The sequence below is a fragment of the Bos mutus genome, chromosome 5 (assembly GCF_027580195.1).
Source record: "Bos mutus isolate GX-2022 chromosome 5, NWIPB_WYAK_1.1, whole genome shotgun sequence".
NCBI lineage: Eukaryota > Metazoa > Chordata > Mammalia > Artiodactyla > Bovidae > Bos > Bos mutus.
In genome coordinates, this window is record NC_091621.1 from 114619436 (window position 1) to 114638042 (window position 18607).

General features: G+C 46.1%; 1 protein-coding gene across 1 annotated transcript in view; it reads left to right on the top strand.

Moving 5' to 3' along the window:
• Positions 1-18607, top strand: part of DYRK4 (dual specificity tyrosine phosphorylation regulated kinase 4) — a 48631-nt gene that overhangs the window by 25254 nt on the left and 4770 nt on the right. The window contains exons 7-13 of the mRNA XM_070370095.1: positions 1067-1230; positions 3029-3165; positions 3908-4048; positions 5191-5329; positions 7085-7166; positions 11718-11890; positions 13992-14052. Of these exons, the coding sequence (XP_070226196.1) occupies positions 1067-1230; positions 3029-3165; positions 3908-4048; positions 5191-5329; positions 7085-7166; positions 11718-11890; positions 13992-14052 (897 nt within the window). The remainder of the gene's footprint in view (positions 1-1066; positions 1231-3028; positions 3166-3907; positions 4049-5190; positions 5330-7084; positions 7167-11717; positions 11891-13991; positions 14053-18607) is intronic.

Sequence of the window (18607 nt, forward strand, 5' to 3'; positions counted from 1 at the left end):
CTTTGTTTTAATATGAAATATTCATATATTTTTTTCTTCCAAACATTCTGTAATTACACATTTGATTTCGCGTTGATCCAAGATTTAGGGGAGAGAGTTTGTTTCCAAGTGGCTGTATTTTTGTATTGCTTTGCATCATTGTAGTTGATGCTTCGGCTGTTGTTGGTTTTACCTAATATCTGCTTTGGGATCACTTGGCATATGGAGTCTGAATTCTGTGACCAGGGATTGAACCCCATCCCCCCTGCAGTGGAAGCATGCCAGGAAAGTCCCTCACCATCTCTCTTAAAGCTTGAATCCCACCCCGCCTGCCCCAGACCAGACACCAGCCCCCGATGCAGTGTGGCCAGTATAGCAGATAAGATACAACACACATCCCTTCCCAGACTGAGACCTCCTGGCTCTCTGAAGATTTGAGCTCGAAGACCTCCTGGATTTGAAAGTCGAATTTATGCCACCTGCCTGCTCCCTAGAGGGCATCGTAGTTTGCAAACTCTCTCAGGATAGACTCGGTATAGCCAGTGCCAGATGAACTTAGATGATTTCTGCCTTAACTATACACTTCTGTTGACACAATGCTGACTCCTGGAATCTTCTACCCAAGCTGCTGCACCCATAGCTCTTTGGGGACTAAATCTTCCCTCGACTTCCTTATTTGTTTAAGTCTTTATTGACTGTGTTACAGTATTGCTTCTGTTTTATGTTCTGGGGTTTTTTGGCTGTGAGGCATGTGGGATCTTTGCTGCCTGACCAGGGATAGAACCTGCACCCCTGCACTAGAAGGTGAAGTCTTAACTGCAGGACCACCAGGGAAATCCCCCTCCCTACCCTTCTGCTGTGTTTTCCTCCTGGTTGGTTGAAATCAGTACCACACTTTGATACATCCATCCTTGTTCCACTTGGATCCTGTGAGATCCAGGATGTACAGTCCTTAGTGAGGCTCTTAGCCACCTTGTTGAGGAAAGAGCCACCTGGCTCATGAACAGGAAAGGATGCGCTGGTCTATACCTGGGCACATCCTCACATCACCGCATCTTAACTAACATCTGCAGTATTTTTCACACAGAGGCCCTAAAGTTTTTTAAGAAGCAGCTGTCTTCTTACGAGCAAAGCGAGATCCTGGGCTACACAGAGCTGTGGTTCCTGGGTCTGGAAGCCGAGAAGCTCCACATGGCTCCGGAAAAATTCAGCAAGACAAGTTTCGATGATGAACACGGCTCCTACATGAAGGTGATGGGGCAGGGGGTTGTGGAAACTGGCTTTGGGGGTTGGGGCTTAGGGACAAGAGATAGTCTGGAAAGGAAGAGCGTGGGGTATATTATAGCATTTGATGCCGATGTATCTGGAGCTGTGAGTGTCCTGAAGGATTCTATTTGGTGCTAAATCACAGAAATACCAGGTATAAAAATGGGGAAAAACATGTAATTAGTACACAAAGCACTCTGTTCACAGAATATTGATTTTCAAGAGTATTAGCGGTGACAGGTTTGCATCCTGGATGAATCCTCCCTCTCCAGGTTCCTCTCCAGTGCCGCCTGGACCCACTGGGAAGGCCAGATTGTTTCCTCCATACAAGTCCATGCAGCACCTTTTTCTATTTTATAATAGAGCTCATTTCCTGCAAACAGACAAAAAACGTTTTCCCACTGTCCCCTCGTGCACAGTGCCCCCTTCAGTTTCTTAAAGGTGAGTCCCAGAGAGTTCTCCCTGTCTTCTGTGTCCAGGGTTGCTGCCTCTTCCCCCGTCTGCAGGGGGCGTCTGGAGGCTACGAGGTGTTCCTCTCTACCTTGAGGATGTCCAGATGGGAAATGCTTGGTCTGCTAGCCCTGCAGGCTGCTGGGAAATTCCTCCTCCGGACATTTCCTCTTAGATTAGGAGACACAATTGATCTCTGATGATTTTATAAAAGAAGTGGATTTTCTTAATCGAATTCAGGGCTGTGTTTCCCAAGCTTTCTGGTGTGCACAGATCACCTGGGAGTCTCATTACCAATGAAAATTCCTAGCCAGCAGGTCTGGGGTGGGGACTGAGGCTTTACCTTTCTAAAAACCTTCCCAGGGGATGCCCGCGTAGCTGGTCCTTGGACCAGACCTTGAGAAGCAAGGATTTAGAGTTTCTGGCACACATCTTCTGTCTAGAACAGGGGTCCCCAACCTCAAGGATCTAATTAATGCCTGATTATCTGAGGTGGAGCTGATGTAATAATAATAGAAGTAAAGCGTACAATAAATGTAACGCATTTGAATCATCCCCAAACCATCTCCCCCCCACCCCGCCTTGGTCTGTGGAAAACTGTCTTCCATGAAACCGATCCCTGATGCCAGAAAGGTTGGGGACTACTGGTCTAGAGCCCTGGCTCTCAACATTTTTAGGTCAAGGATCCCTTTGGAAATCTGATAAAAGTTATCAAATCATTATCCCAGAAGAGACCGCAGATATACAAAATTTCAAGGGCGGGGGATCATTCATGGGCCATTGGTTAAGAACCTCTGCTCTAAACCTTACCTCCAGTTCAGCCAGAGGCTGTCAACTTCTCCTTCCTCTCATCTCCCTCCCACCAGGGTCTAGAGTCTCTGGGAAGTTCCCCAGGGATGTTAATTCACCGCAACCTAGTTCCTCCATCTCAACTCTTAGAGCACCATGGGACAGAGGAAGGATGTTTGCTTTCTGTATGCTCAGAATCTCCATCCACTGTGTTTCAGCAAATGCACAGTATGCAGGGCACATAGCTACATCCCAACACAGCTGTACTTCCACATTTATTTTGTCAGCAAGTTTCATGGAACACCTATTTACTGGGAGCCTATTGTATGTGTGGGCACCTGCTGGACTCCTGAAATACAGAAGGAGCTATCAGAAATGAATAGGACCTGGCCCTTGGCCTCCAGTCAACACAGTCAATGTGAATGATGACACGCAAGTGAATAGTTATGACACCGCCACACTAATGATATGTACAAAAAATGCACAAACGCCAAGTGACCTGGAAACCATGGTTTCCTCCTTCACCTCTACTTGACTTTTGCAGGTCCTGCACGACCACATCGCCTACCGCTATGAGGTTCTGGAGATCATTGGAAAAGGGTCCTTTGGACAGGTGGCCAAGTGCTTGGATCATAAAAACAATGAATTGGTGGCCTTGAAAATCATCAGGAACAAAAAGAGGTGTGGCTTGGTGGAAGGCATCAGCTGTGGAGGAAGGGCTACATGACTTTGGCCCCTTCTTTAAAAATTTATTTTTAATTAATTGTTGTGTAGGTTTCTGCGATACAGCAACGTGAATCGCCCATAAGTATACATATGTCCCCTCCCTCTTGAACCTCCCTCCCACTCCCCAGCCCATCGCACCCCTCTAGGTTGTCACAGAGCACCAAGTTGAGCTCCTTCTGTTATACAGCAACTTCCCACTAGAAATCTGTTTTACATATGGTAATGTATGTTTCAATGCTACTGTCTCAATTCGCCCCACCCTCTCCTTCCCCCACTGTATCTACCAGTCTGTACTCTACGTCTGCGTGTCTATCGCTGCCCTGCAAATAGGTTCATCAGTATAATTTTTCTAGATTGCAAATATATGTGTTAATATATGATACTTGTTTTTCTCTTTCTGTCTTACTTTGTAAGTAAGACTTTCTGTCTTACTCTGTGTAACATCAGCCACTCCTTGGTGCCAACCCTTCCTGTCTCTGTTTCTTTCTCTGCTTTTCCTTTTCTTTCCCTCTTTCCCTCTCTACCTGTTGGATTCCATGATGGTGCAGAGAGGAGGCAAGAGTCCAGAGTGTTTAGCACCTCCTGGCCTGTGGGCATGATGGGGAGGACTGAGAAGGGGGCCACCTGCTGTAGCTGATGCGACACCGTGTCTCCTCTCCCCACCCCCACCCTCCCCACCACTCCCCAACCTCTCCAGGTTTCACCACCAGGCCCTGGTGGAGCTGAAGATCCTGGAAGCTCTCAGACGGAAGGACAAAGACAACACCTACAACGTGGTGCACATGAAGGACTTTTTCTATTTCCGGAATCACCTCTGCATCACCTTTGAACTCCTGGGGTCAGCTGCTTCCTCTCTTTAGTTCACTTTGTGTTGATAAGTTACGTAAGTGACGAAAAGGAGCCTTGGAGGTCAGAGCACTAGATTTGTCTTTATGTGACTATTTAATGGGGGGGGCTTCCCTGGTGGCTTAGGGGTAAAGAATCATTCTGCAGTGCAGAAGACGCAGGAGATGCAAGTTCGATCCCTGGGTGGGGAAAATCCCCTGCAGAAGGGCATGGCAACCCACTCCAGTATTCTTGCCTGGAGAATCCCATGGACAGAGGAACCTGGCGGGCTACTTACAGTCCATGGGGTTGCAAAGAGTCAAACATGACTTAGCAACTAAGCACCCATGAACTGGCAACCCACACATAAGCTTTTCTGGTTAAAATGCTTTATATTAGCTTTCAATATTTATAAGTCAGCGTATTTCACTTAATATAGCAAGATTCTATAGGATTCAATATATATTATATATATATATAGGATTCAATATATATTCTATATATATATATAGGATTCTGTATATATTCTATATATATAGAGAGAGTTATAAGATTCCTGTATGTATATGTATATATACACATCCTCAGGATTACTTATATATAAGGATTCTATATTTATTTTATCTGGCAAGAGCCAGTCCTCAGTCCTTTCTGAAAGGCGAGAGGTGGGACCAGGCAGGCAGGCTCACTTAGATGGGGTATGGCTCCTCTCTCAGGCCCTGTCTGCCCACTCCCTTGTCCCCTCATCTACAGGAAGCTGCGTCTTTAGACAGATTTATTCTGTGTGAGCAGGGTTGGTCACTTGGTTGAGTAACTGGAGGGCTCCCTGGATCTCTCTCAAGGGGCTGAAGAACCGTGACTATATCAGAAGTTCGATATACTAACTTCTTAACACACACACGTGCAGCAAGGTGATGAAAGGATCCTGCATGTAAGAAACAAGCATCTGAGAGGCCAGCACATTTGAATGTCTCCCTGAATCAACCGTTAGTCAACGGAAAAGTGAAGTTTATAGGACACGAAAGCCCCACCTCCTAGTCTGAGTCTTGCCACTGCCAGAGGGCAGCCAGGTGATAAGGGATTGATGTTGCAGGGTCAGACTCGCCATCATGTACCTTCTACGCTGCTTCACGTCGCTTTCTCTCTCTGTCCCAGCATCAACTTGTACGAGTTGATGAAGAACAACAGTTTCCAAGGCTTCAGCCTCTCCATCGTTCGTCGCTTCACCCTCTCTGTCCTGAAGTGTTTGCAGATGCTCTACATGGAGAAGATCATTCACTGTGACCTCAAGCCCGTGAGTACAGCCTCTGTCTTGTCAGGGAGCTGGTTTCCACCCTCAGAAAGGGTTTGCCCGGTATCCATCCCCAGTGGTAACTGAGCAGGGCTCCAGGGTGGAGGCCAAGTGTTTGCAGGTTGTGTAAACCACGTGAGATGTAGCAAGGACAAGACAGGCATACTGGGACATAGAAAAAAGATGTGGTGTCATCAAGGCAGACGGGACCTGGATGACTGAGCCCAGGCGGTACTCGGAGATGTGTGTCCAGCAGGGAGGTGGATGTCCTAAACCCACCCTGTCCTCTGAGTTGGTCCTGTGTGAGCTCAGTCAGGTCCGACTCTTTGTGATCCCATGGACTGTAGCATGCCAGGCTCCTCATGGGATTCTCCAGGCAAAAATACTAGAATGAGTTGCCATTTTCTTCTCCAGAGGATCTTCCTGACCCAGGGATTGAACCCAAGTCTCTGGCTTGGCAGGCAGATTCTTTATCACTGAGCTGGATCTGGGATACTTCTATTAATTAAAGATTGTCAAGATAGAGATGTTCTCTTGGGGCTGACTGGTGGAGCCCCGACAAGGACAGTGGTACACTGATTTATTCTCCACATCCAAGTTCCTAATCCTCTGCTTTGCACCTCCAAAGGGACCATGGTCTTTGGGCTTAGGGGACTGACTCTCAGCAAGGAACCCACAAGACAGGTGGGTAGCTGAAATATGAGCACATAGACTTGCTTGAGAAGTAGATTAAGTGGACAGGAGTATACATGCTCAATAGGAAAGTAGACATACAAGCAGGAGAGTTTGGTGAGTGTGGATTCAAGAATCAGGCAGTTATTCCTGTGGACTTAGTGGTTAGTATCAGTGAGCTGTGATGGCCTCATGCATCCTATGCCTCGATTCATCAGACATTGAGATCCCTGGAAATACGATTAGGACTCTAACCTTCCAGCCCCAGGTGGGCCACGCTCATGCTCTGAGAGGAGAGCCCAGTGCTCTGCTTTCTCATCCAGGATTCTGCTGGAACACCTGGCTTCACAGTTTCTGCAAAGTCAGCACAACGGTCCCAACTCCGATCAAATCGCCGTGGGGGATTCTTTGTTTCTGTTTCGGTCCCCGATTGTCATACCAGTATGTTGCTGGGGCACTTAATGGAAGCATCCGATTCAGGCAGTGATATTTCTTTTTCTTTCTTTTCTAAAGAATTTATTATTTTTGACTGCACTGGGTCTTCATTGCTGCACAGGCTTTCTGTAGTTGTGGTGAGCACAGGCTTCTCATTGCAGTGACCGCTCTTGTTGTGAAGCGTGGAGCGCGGGCTTGGTAGTTGTGGCACATGGGTTTAGTTGCCCTGCGGCATGTAGAATCTTCCCGTACCAGGGATCGAACCTGTGTCCCCTGCACTGGTAAGCGGATTCTTAACCACTGGACCACCAGGGAAGTCCCGGTCAGTGATATTTCTAAGGCCTTATGCAAGCAAGGCATAGAACAAGGTACCAAGGAGATAAAAAGAAACTCACCATCTTCAGGAGTCACACCATTTATATCAGTAAAGAGTCAGCATCGATGCAAAAGAAATACTGCAGAGCAGCAAATACTGGGGCCAGACAAGAGATGCAACCCTGGAAGCAGAAGTCAGAGGAGGGAGACGGGTGGGGTTGGAGATGGGGGAGGAGCCCACTTGAAGGAGGTTCCAGAAGATTGGTGGACAGTTAGGTAAATGGCGTGCCTCCGCTAACACTGTTAAAACTTGACCTGTGTCTGTCTTCCCTCTAGGAGAATATAGTGTTGTACCAGAAAGGCCAAGTCTCTGTTAAAGTCATTGACTTTGGATCAAGCTGTTATGAACACCAGAAAGGTAGGGCCGTGTCAGTCCCTTTGTCCTAATTTCCCCACTGCGATTCTTTCCTTTCCTGAAACAAACAGTTCCCACACGAGGTCACCTGGGTTCTCCTCTGGGCTCAGCCATCACAGCTACTGGTTTGATTTTGAACCAAGCTGGTTCACATCTCTGACCCTAAGTTTCCTCATCTGTAAAATGCGAAGGTTGGTTCAAATACGGTAAGGCTGCTTTGCTGCTTTTATACTCTGTGACTCTGGACTTATCCAAAGACATTTATCCAAATTATCTTTGGGGTCCAGAGAGCGCTGGGCCTCTGCAAAATGACAGCTTCTGAAGGCTGACCCCAGCTGTCCCAAATAGAAATTTCTGGGACAGTACCTGGGAGGCTGTACTTTAGAAAACACAGCCATTCTGAAGTTTGGGGTTCATGGCCCTAGATTCTCCAGGTTATCTATATATATATCTATAATATTTATATGTTATGTATATTATATATATATGTGTATAGTCACAAAAACAAAATATATATATATATATGTGTGTGTGTGTGTGTGTATATATATTTCAAGCTAGAATCCAGAAAGCTGCCCTAGAGTATTGAATTGGCCAAAAAGTTCTTTCTTGTTTTTCCATAACATCCTACTGAGAAACCTGAACGAACTTTTTGGCCAGTTCATTTCTACAGCTGTCACTGAACTTGACTCCAGTCTTCTCTCTTGGCTTTTGTCAGGTTTGATGTCAAGAACATGCACATTCCACAGAATCTGCTGAGTGTCTGTTGTGTGTCCGTTGCTAAGGCGTGTGCTATGTGCTAAGTCTCCTCAGTCGTGTCCAACTTTGTGACCCCATGGACTGTAGCCTACCAGGCTTCTCTGTCCACAGGGATTTCTCATCTAAGAATACTGGAGTGGGTTGCCATGCCCTCCTTCTGTATAGGGTATCAGGAACCAAAAATGAGAATTTCCTGTCCTCTGCAGGCTTACTGCCCAATGGAGGAGACAGGAAGATGTGTATAAGATTGTGTACGAGGATGAGAAGTCTATGTATACACTGAGCTAAGGCATATGAAAGGGGCTTTGGAACGAGCCTTCATGGGGGCAGGGCGAGTCAGAGGAAGTCCCCTGAAGCTGAAGGAAAGACTATTAAATGGATGTTTCCGAATATTCTCCAAAACCATTTTTGGAGACACAAGTCCTTTATTGTTTACGTATGGAAGCCGTAATAAATTCCAGCTAGAAAACATTATTCCTCCCAGAAAGAAAGAGTATGCTCACCCTCCTTGGAGATGAACTCTCTGTAACCCATTACTTAAGATTTATCTTGGCTGCCAAGATGCTCAGAACTGAACTTGTAATGATCTTACCCTTGGTTTCCAGGTGTTTCCCCCCACTTTTTATGTTTTCTGACTTCCCTTGATCTTTATTTTAACCACAAAATGGTAGAGAGAATGGATGTTCAATCAGAACTGTTTGAGTTCAAATCCCAGCTCTGCCATCTGCAGTTGAGTAACCTTGGGAGTTTATTGAATCTCTGTATGCCTCAGTTTCCTCATTTTAAAATGGGTATGATAATAATACCTGCTTCAACCTAATAGTCCATCGACAGAGGAATGGATAAGGAAGATGTGGTACCTGTATACAATGGAATATTACTCAGCCATATAAAGGGAATGAAATTGAGTCATTTGTAGTGATGTGGATGGATCCAGAGCCTGTCATACAGAGTGAAGTAAGTCAGAAAGAGAAAAACAAATATCATGTAATAATATGATAATAATAGAAAAACGGTACTGATGAACCTGTTTGCAGGGCAGGAATATAGATGTAGACACAGAGAACAAACCTGTGGACACAGCGGGGGAAGGAGAGGGTGGGACGAATTGGGAGAGGAGCACTGACATACACACCCTCTTATGTGTAAAATGAAGAGCCAGTGGGAAGCTGCGGCACAGGGAGCCCGGCCCGGTGCTCTGTGATGACCTAGAGGGTGCGGTGGGGCAGGTGAGCAAGAGAGAGGTTCAAGCGGGAGGGGGTGTATGCATACATATGGCTGATTCACGTTGTACAGCAGAAACTAGCACAGTGTTGTAAAAGAATTACACTCCAATCGAAAACAACTAAAATAAAATTATAACTGTTGTAGGGTAGTTATAAGGATTCAAAGAGTTAATCCATAAGAATCACTTGGAACAGTGCCTGACACATGTAAGCATCATGTGAGTATCCATTAGATTTACTTTTAATTTTTCTCTCTTATTGACTTATTTTTCATTGAGGTATAGTTGACCTTCAGGATAAGTTAGATTCAGGTGTACAATATACTGATTTGACTTTTACTTATATATATGAAATGATCACTGCGATAAGTCTAGTAACAATCTGTCCCCATAAAAATTATCGCAATATTATTGATTGTATTCCATATGCTGTGTATTAATTACATCCTGTGGCTTATTTATTTTAGAACTTTTCAGACTTAAGTTTGTACTTCTTGATCCCCTTTGGCTAGTTCATTCCTCCCCACCCTCACCCCTTCCCTCTACTTTCCCGTCTATTTGTACTTCGATTGCCAAGGGCCTCAAGTCCATTTTGGAAGCAGACAGGGTATAAAAGTCATTTTTGTGAGATCTTCACTTTGTTTTAAATTACAAAAAATTATTACATCCTTACTGTACCCAATCCAAACAATAGAGAAGTGACTGGACTTCCTCCGTGGTCCAGAGGTTAAGAACCTGCCTGTAGGGGGCTGGGTTTGTTCCCTGGTCATGGAACTAAGATCCCACATGCCAGAACACACACACACACACACACACACACACACAGTGAAGTGACTACAAAAGCCCTGCCCTGCCCCCATCTAGGTAACCAATTAACAGCATTTGCAAAAAACCGTAATGTCCCATTCTTTCGTCTCAGTCTTCTCAACTATAAAATCTAGGCTGCCCACAGTACTGCCTTTCATACATCCTCCTCTGCTGAGATTTTGTTAAGCTTTTCTTTCTGTACTTGACATTATACAACACAGTGCACATAATATATTGAATATGCATGTTAAAATTATGCATTTTGCATGCTACTTTTTCGGTTCTTATACACCTCTTCCCTTGCCAAATTGCAGTATTTTCAGAGCATGTCTACCCCAGATTAATCAAACAGTGTGAAAACTTAGCTTTACATTTGCCTTACGTTTTCTTTTTTAAAAGCTCGTCTTGGTATCCATATGTTTGTCCTGTACATCTGTGTCTCTGTTTCTACTTTGCAAATAAGGTCACCCATCCCATTTTTCTAGATTCCACATATACACGTTGACACACGATACTTCTTTGTCTCTTTCTGAGTTACTTCACTCTGTGAGGGGGAAGGCGATGGGATGAGTCGGGAGTTTGGGACTGACACTATAAACTATTGATACTGGGTGTAAAAGAGATAACTGATGAGAACCTACTGTGTGGCACAAGGAACTCTTCTCCGGGCTCTGTGGTGACCTACATGGGAAGGAAATCCAAACAAGAGGGCATATATGCTAAAGCTGAAACTCCAGTACTTTGGCCACCTCATGCGAAGAGTTGACTCATTGGAAAAGACTCTGATGCTGGGAGGGATTGGGGGCAGGAGGAGAAGGGGACGACAGAGGATGAGATGGCTGGATGGCATCACTGACTCGATGGACGTGAGTCTGAGTGAACTCCGGGAGTTGGTGATGGACAGGGAGGCCTGGCGTGCTGCGATTCATGGGGTCTCGAAGAGTCGGACACGACTGAGCGACTGAACTGAACTGATAGCTGATTCATACGGGCATAAACTTGGGCAAACTTCAGGAGATGGCGAGGGACAGAGAGGCCTGGCATGCTGCAGTCCATGGGGTCTCAAAGAATTGGACATGTCTGAGCGACTGAACAACAACAACATCATAGCTGCTCCACTTTGCCGTGCAGCAGAAACTGTCACAGCAATGTAAAGCAACTATGCTCCAATAAGAGATCGTTTAAAAAGCTCGCCTGACAAATTTACTTGCTTAGAACACTGCCTTCCTTAGATCTCTTTATCAACAACTTGAGGATAACGACCCCTCATGATAATCAGGCTGCTGTGCTGATGTGATGAGACAGATGTGGGGGAGACTCATAAGTCATGCTTTTGAACTGTGGTGCTGGAGAAGACTCTTGAGAGTCCCTTGGATCACAACGAGATCAAACCAGTCAATCCTAAAGTAAATCAACCCTGAATATTCATTGGAAAGACTGATGCTGAAGCTCCAATACTTTGACCACCTGATTCAAAGAGCAGACTCACTGAAAAAGACTCTGATGCTGGGAAGGGTTGAAGGCACAAGGAGAAGGGGATGACAGAGGGTGAGATGGTTGGATGGCATCACCGACTCAATGGCCATGAGTTTGGGCAAACTCCAGGAGATGGTGAAGGACAGGGATCCTGGTGTGCTGCAGTCCATGAGGTTGCAGAGAGTCAGACAGGACTGAGTGACTGAACAACAATAGATGAGTCATAAGTGCTGCAGATATGTGCTCTGGGAGGTTTCCATGTGAGGTTTCTCTTCTCTCTCCCGCAGTCTACACCTACATCCAGAGCCGGTTCTACCGATCCCCAGAGGTGATCCTGGGCCATCCATACAACATGGCCATTGACATGTGGAGCCTGGGTTGCATCATGGCTGAGCTGTACACAGGCTACCCTCTGTTCCCCGGGGAGAACGAGGTGGAGCAGCTGGCCTGCATCATGGAGGTGAGGGGGCCGAGCTGCCTTCCAGCCGACACCCTGGGGGCCGGTAACTTCTGTTCTCAGATGCCAGGTGGCGTCTGGCTCGCTGTAGAGCGGTGGCCAGCGCCTGTTAACAGGGGAGGGTTGGATGTTTTGAAATTATGTACATGTTTGAGTTGACATCTAACATTTTTATCAGAAATTTAACTAGTTGCAAAGGATGTAATTTCCAGCATATAATGAATCATGATGTTTAAAATAAGACTGTTAAACCAGGCTTTCCAGGTGGCTCAGTAGTAAAAAAAAAAAAAATTCCTCCTGCCAATGCAGGAGACATGGGAAATGAGAGTCTGATTCTTGGGTCAGGAAGATCCCCTGGAGGAAAAAATAGCAAGCCACTCCAGTATTCTTGCCTGGAGAATCCCATAGACAGAGGAGCTTGGTGGACTACAGTCCATGGGGTCGCAAAAGAGTTGGATACAACTTAGCAACTAAACAACTTTCCTATATATATTCAAAAGAATCTAAAAACCAGACTGACACAACACCCAGCAAAATCTGTATACCATTCAGTCATTAGTTATCATCTTAACTTTCTGGGAAGAATATCTCCCAGTGAAAAGGTTTTACCAAGACTCTCATATAATCACGTATTATGCCTGTTATTCTCTTACTTAAAGGCATCTTGTTATGAGGCCAAATTAGATGACAGAGGAAGCTGGTGGGCTACAGTCTATGGGGTTGCAAAGATTCAGACACAACTGAGCGACTAACACTTTATTTTCACTAGGAAGACAAGTTAGACAGTGCAGGAAAAAGTAATCCCCAAAAGTGGAAATTTCACATTTTAGGATTTCCCCAGTGATATTTTGACTGTGAACAAAGGTATAACTAATTTCTTACTGTCTATCTGTTTATCTATTCATCCATCCCAAATTTGTATTTTTAGATTTTCTTAAAGATGGTTGGGGAGACACATATAGCCTTGAGAATTAGTATAGAGATTCATCTCATGGTTGAAACTAATAATAGAGTATTTAACTGCTTTAGGTATTAGTGCTATGATGATAGCAACGGTGGGATGAACACTACCCTGGAAATCAGTAAACCTGGAAGTTACTCCTCTTTCTCTTTGACAATTCACTTCCATGCTCTGGGTCTCTGTAAAGTGAGGGGACCAGAGTCCATGGCTTCTGAGGCTGATTGGATGATGATGGACGATTTAATGAAACATCCCTGAGCCAATCATCTTCCAATTTCCAGGAGAATTGGGGATGGGGCAACAGATCCAAGTGGAGGTTCCCACTGCCCCAGAACTGATTCAGCTTCCTTGTGATCTCAAGCTGAGGAGCACGAGGGGAAGGGACATGGCTGGGAACGCAGGGCTGACGGGGACACCCTTTGTTTCTCTCTGTGCAGCCCTGTAGGTTGCTGTGCAGATAAGGTCACCAGGCAGGCGCTGCTCTTTTCTTTTCAGAAGGTCATCCTGTGGTCTGATGTCCATCTGGTGGTTTCCGTCTGCGTTTCCTCCCCTTCCCTTTGATGCTCTGAGCTGGGAGGTGTCACTCCTTCATTCACGGGTGGTGTGCAGCTGCACTGGTTTACTCGCTCTGGCAGTGAGAGCTGGCAGCCACATCGAGTGCCCACCTGGCCGGTGCTGATGCCCGTTTAGGGTAACGTGGGCAATGCCGATAGATTCTCAGGATACTGGAACGGCCCTGGAGTAGGAGTTGAGCCTCAGGCTGTGGTCCTGCTCCATCACTGGCTTGAGGTTATCCCTTCATGCTGCTGTGTGTTGTTTACTCACTCAGTCCCGTCCGACCCTTTGCGTCCCCATGAACTCTAGCCCACCAGGCTTCTCTGTCCACAGGATTTCCCAGGCAAGCATATTGGAGTGGGTTGTCATTTCCTCCTCCAGGAAATCTACCTGACCCAGAGATCGAACCTGCGTCTCCTGCCTTGGCAGGCTGATTCTTTACTGCTGAGCCACCAGGGAAGCCTTCTTAACTTCATATCTCGGGTCCTTGTCTGGAGAAGCCAGTTTGGCCAAAGTCCCACCCGCTTCCAACAGTCTTGGCAAGTGTGACCCCAGGAGGGTGAGTCCACCACTTTGCCCTTGTTGCAGGTGCTGGGCCTGCCACCATCCCGCTTCATCCAGACGGCCTCCAGGAGACAGATGTTCTTTGGTGAGTCCCGGGTCTGACTCTCTTTTTTACCACGGTGGCTGATAAGATTCCCTAGCCCTTGAAGATACCTTCCATGCCCACCCCAAAGGGCAGGCTGTGCTTAGAGGTTTCGTTCAGAAAAGTGAAAAGATGCTGAGAATGGTACCAGGTGCGTGATGGAGGTGGGTGGGGAAGTCATACCAGGAATGAGGTCTTGGCAGGTGCCTGAGAGTGACCAGGTTCATGCCTAGAAGACCCATCAGTGGATCTCAAACCCTCAAACATTGGAACTCTACCCTCTTTTATAAACTCTCCCCACCTCCACTAGCAGCTTGCCTACCCACTCACATGATGCACTATGAAGGGAAATCAAAGAGCAGAAGAGTCCTCGCAAGAACAGTGGAAAATTCCATCATTCCATTTCATCATTAATGGACCCCTATTCTTTCCTGCTGAAATTTTCTTAATTGCCCAGCTGCTTACTGTTCCAGGTTCACTGCATCTTCGCTATAAAACGGATAAGCAAGGGCTGTCAGAACAGTTTTGCTGTGGATATGCAATGGCTTGTCAGTTATGTACAGGACATCTGCCTAATTGCTGGAATTCAGCCTCATCCACGGTCCCTAGGCTGCCCCCGCCCCATCACAGTTCCCAGGCTCTGGATTTTAGGCTTCTCTGCCCTTCCAGCCAAGTCGTGCTGTGCAGGACAGACAGATGAATGAATGAGGTGCAACTGAGGCAGGGCTTCTGGGCCGCTCTGAACAAGGTGAAGCCAGTCCCAGGTCTGCAGTCCTTTTCCTAAGGGAGTCGCATGGAACGAAAGCCACAGTGGCCCTAGTGACAGCCAAGAGGAGCAAAGCCAGGTATGAGGGGACGGGGCTCCTTGAAAGGACTCCCCGCCATCCGAATGACACATCTTGTCCCATCAATAGCACAGTCAAAAAACCACTGCCCTGGGGGAATCCTCCTGGACAAAAAGATTGCAGTCGTGTCAATGATCAGTCCATGTATATTGATTCAGCCACGTGGGGGTTAAAATGTAGTCTATTTCCATATCATTTGGTGAAAAAGCCATGGCCCTGAGCCCCTGCCACAGCCACAGGTTCTCTGGCATCTCTCCCAGCATTCCTTGGAGCCATGAGCCAGAAACTAAAAGTTTAAGGTCGGGCAAGAAAGAGTCTTCCAGGATCCCCCTCCAATGCCAAAGCTGTCGTCCACTCTGATTGGTTGGTCCTGCGCCATCCCAATGGTTACATCTTGTAAACGTCAGCATGTAGTCATAGCCAGAGGCGTAAAGACTGCCTCTCTGAGTAGGGTCATTGTTGGTGTCCCGGCTGCCTTAGGAAAGTGCCCACAGGCTAGATCTTTGAAAGTAGTCTGATGAAAGCAGACCTTCTTTGAAAGACTCACTGGTGTAACTTTTGCACAGGGTGACAGAACTGGTTGTTTGATGCCAAATATACTTTTCCCCTTCACCACTTTTAACTCAGCCTTTTGGATGTCAAAGTATTTTAGGGAAAGATGAGTAGGCACATGCTGCTCCCTCCTGCTTGACAAAGACATTGTGGGGAGACTCACCTCTCAAGCCTATAACCCTGAACTCAGGAGATTGTATTTGGGGGAATCAAAAGGAAGGGAATAGAGGGCATTTTTGGTAAGAGGATAGCAAAGGCTCACACATGTCCATTTCATTGAGAACCTGACTTTTACCATCAGCACCAGGCTTCAGAAGGAGTGATGTGGTTTTGGTAGCAGCATCATGCATCTTCCCTTCCCGCACAAGAAAGGACTTCATTGGGAGCCGCGTCTTCTTCTGTGCTTCCCAACTTTATCTGACTATGAGAATCATCTGGGTTCTTGGAAATAGTGCTAATTCCCATCACCCTCCTGTGATATGGTGGCTTTGAGATGGGAGTTAGGAGTCTGTATGTTTTTACAGCAGCTTAGGATGAGGCGAATTTGTGAAACACTATGCCGACTTTAGTTCTTGTATCTCGGGCTGTCAACAGGTCCTTGACCACCCCAGCCACTCCAAGTTAATATCTCTAATTAGCAGCAAAGTGATGTTGCTTCAAGGACAGCAAGAGATGTAGGTGGTCCAGGCAGCAAGAAGGAGGTGGGGAGGAAAATGAGGTAATGGAGAAGAGAGAGGTGGGAAAAACTTGTACAAGAAAAGCAGTCAAGGTGGCACGAATACACAGAAGAACTGTACAAAAAAGATCTTCACGACCCAGATAATTACGATGGTGTGATCACTGACCTAGAGCCAGACATCCTGGAATGTGAAGTCAAGTGGGCCTTAGAAAGCATCACTATGAACGAAGCTAGTGGAGGTGATGGAATTTCAGTTGAGCTATTTCAAATCCTGAAGGATGATGCTGTAAAGTGCTACACTCAATATGTCAGCAAATTTGGAAAACTCAGCAGTGGCCACAGGACTGGAAAAGGTCAGTTTTCATTCCAATCCCAAACAAAGGCAATGCCAAAGAATGCTCAAACTACCGCACAATTACACTCATCTCACATGCTCATAAAGTAATGCTCAAAATTCTCCAAGCCAGGCTTCAGCAATACGTGAACTGTGAACTTCCAGATGTTCAAGCTGGTTTTAGAAAAGGCAGAGGAACCAGAGATCAAATTGCCAACATCCGCTGGATCATGGAAAAAGCAAGAGAGTTCCAGAAAAACATCTATTTCTGCTTTATTGACTGTGTCAAAGCCTTTGACTGTGTGGATCACAATTAACTGTGGAAAATTTTGAAAGAGATGGGAATACCAGACCACCTGACCTGCCTCTTGAGAAATCTGTATGCAGGTCAGGAAGCAACAGTTAGAACTGGACATGGAACAACAGACTGGTTCCAAATAGGAAAAGGAATACATCAAGGCTGTGTATTGTCACCCTGCTTATTAAACTTATATGCAGAGTACATCATGAGAAACGCTGGGCTGGAAGAAGCACAAGCTGAAATCAGGATTGCCAGGAGAAATATCAATAACCTCAGATATGCAGATGACACCACCCTTATGGCAGAAAGTGAAGAGAAACTCAAAAGCCTCTTGATGAAAGTGAAAATGGAGAGTGAAAAAGTTGGCTTAAAGTTCAGCATTGAGCAAACGAAGATCACGGCATCCGGTCCCATCACTTCATGGGAAATAGATGGGGAAACAGTGGAAACAGTGTCAGACTTTATTTTTCTGGGCTCCAAAATCACTATAGATGGTGACTGCAGCCATGAAATTAAAAGACACTTACTCCTTGGAAGGAAAGTTATGACCAACCTAGATAGCGTATTCAAAAGCAGAGACATTACTTTGCCAACAAAGGTTCGTCTAGTCAAGGCTATGGTTTTTCCTGTGGTCATGTATGGATGTGAGAGTTGGACTGTGAAGAAGGCTGAGTGCCGAAGAATTGATGCTTTTGAACTGTGGTGTTTGAGAAGACTCTTGAGAGTCCCTTGGACTGCAAGGAGATCCAACCAGTCCATTCTGAAGGAGATCAGCCCTGGGATTTCTTTGGAAGGAATGATGCTAAAGCTGAAACTCCAGTACTTTGGCTACCTCATGCGAAGAGTTGACTCATTGGAAAAGACTCTGATGCTGGGAGGGATTGGGGCAGGAGGAGAAGGGGACAACAGAGGATGAGATGGCTGGATGTCATCACTGACTTGATGGACGTGAGTCTGAGTGAACTCTGGGAGTTTGTGATGGACAGGGAGGCCTGGCGTGCTGCGATTCATGGGGTTGCAAAGACTTGGACACGACTGAGCAACTGAACTGAACTGAACTGAAGGATGACTATAGAGTTTGTGTTATTGTAAGCCCATGAGTTTGATTCTTCTTTGATCATCTGTCAAAAGACAGCATAGGATAAGGTGGGAGCCTGGTGCCACAGTCAAAAGGAAAGTGGGGATTTGATGAGATGGTAGGATGGCATCACCAACTCAATGGATGTGAGTTTGAGCAAACTCCAAAAGATGGTGAAGGACAGGGAAGCCTGGTGTGCTGCAGTCCATAGGGTCACAAAGTCAGACACCACTGAGCAACTGAACAACAAAAACAGGACCCCTGCCCTACGCAGTACCCCCAGCCCATTTGTGTCTGTATAAGCACACAGAGATGCCCACGTGTGTATACACACACACACACACACACACATTTGTAGGCTCCTTCAGGAAATCAGTAAAAAGAGCAGGTGTTCTGTTGGACACACTGCAGATTGCATGGAGTGCATAACTGGAAGCACTTCATGTGTGCCTTTCATTGTATGAGCCCCACTGAGTTTTTGTGAGAATTCCATGGAGTGTGTCAATTGTGTGTGTGTGTTTATATATCCACCCTTTTACATGCATGTTTGTAGGGTGTGAGCATACACAGTCATCTTTCTGAACGCGCTCACTGGTGGATGTCCAAACGAGTGGTCTCACCTGCAAAGCACTGTACTAGGTGTTCTCCGGCCACCTTTGGAGCTGTCTCCAGGGCTGCTTTTCAGCAATGACAGATCATACATTTGGTGAGGGCTTTAAAAACAGTGGAAATGGCTGAAGAAAGGCATTCTAAGCTGTGTCTTAAGTCA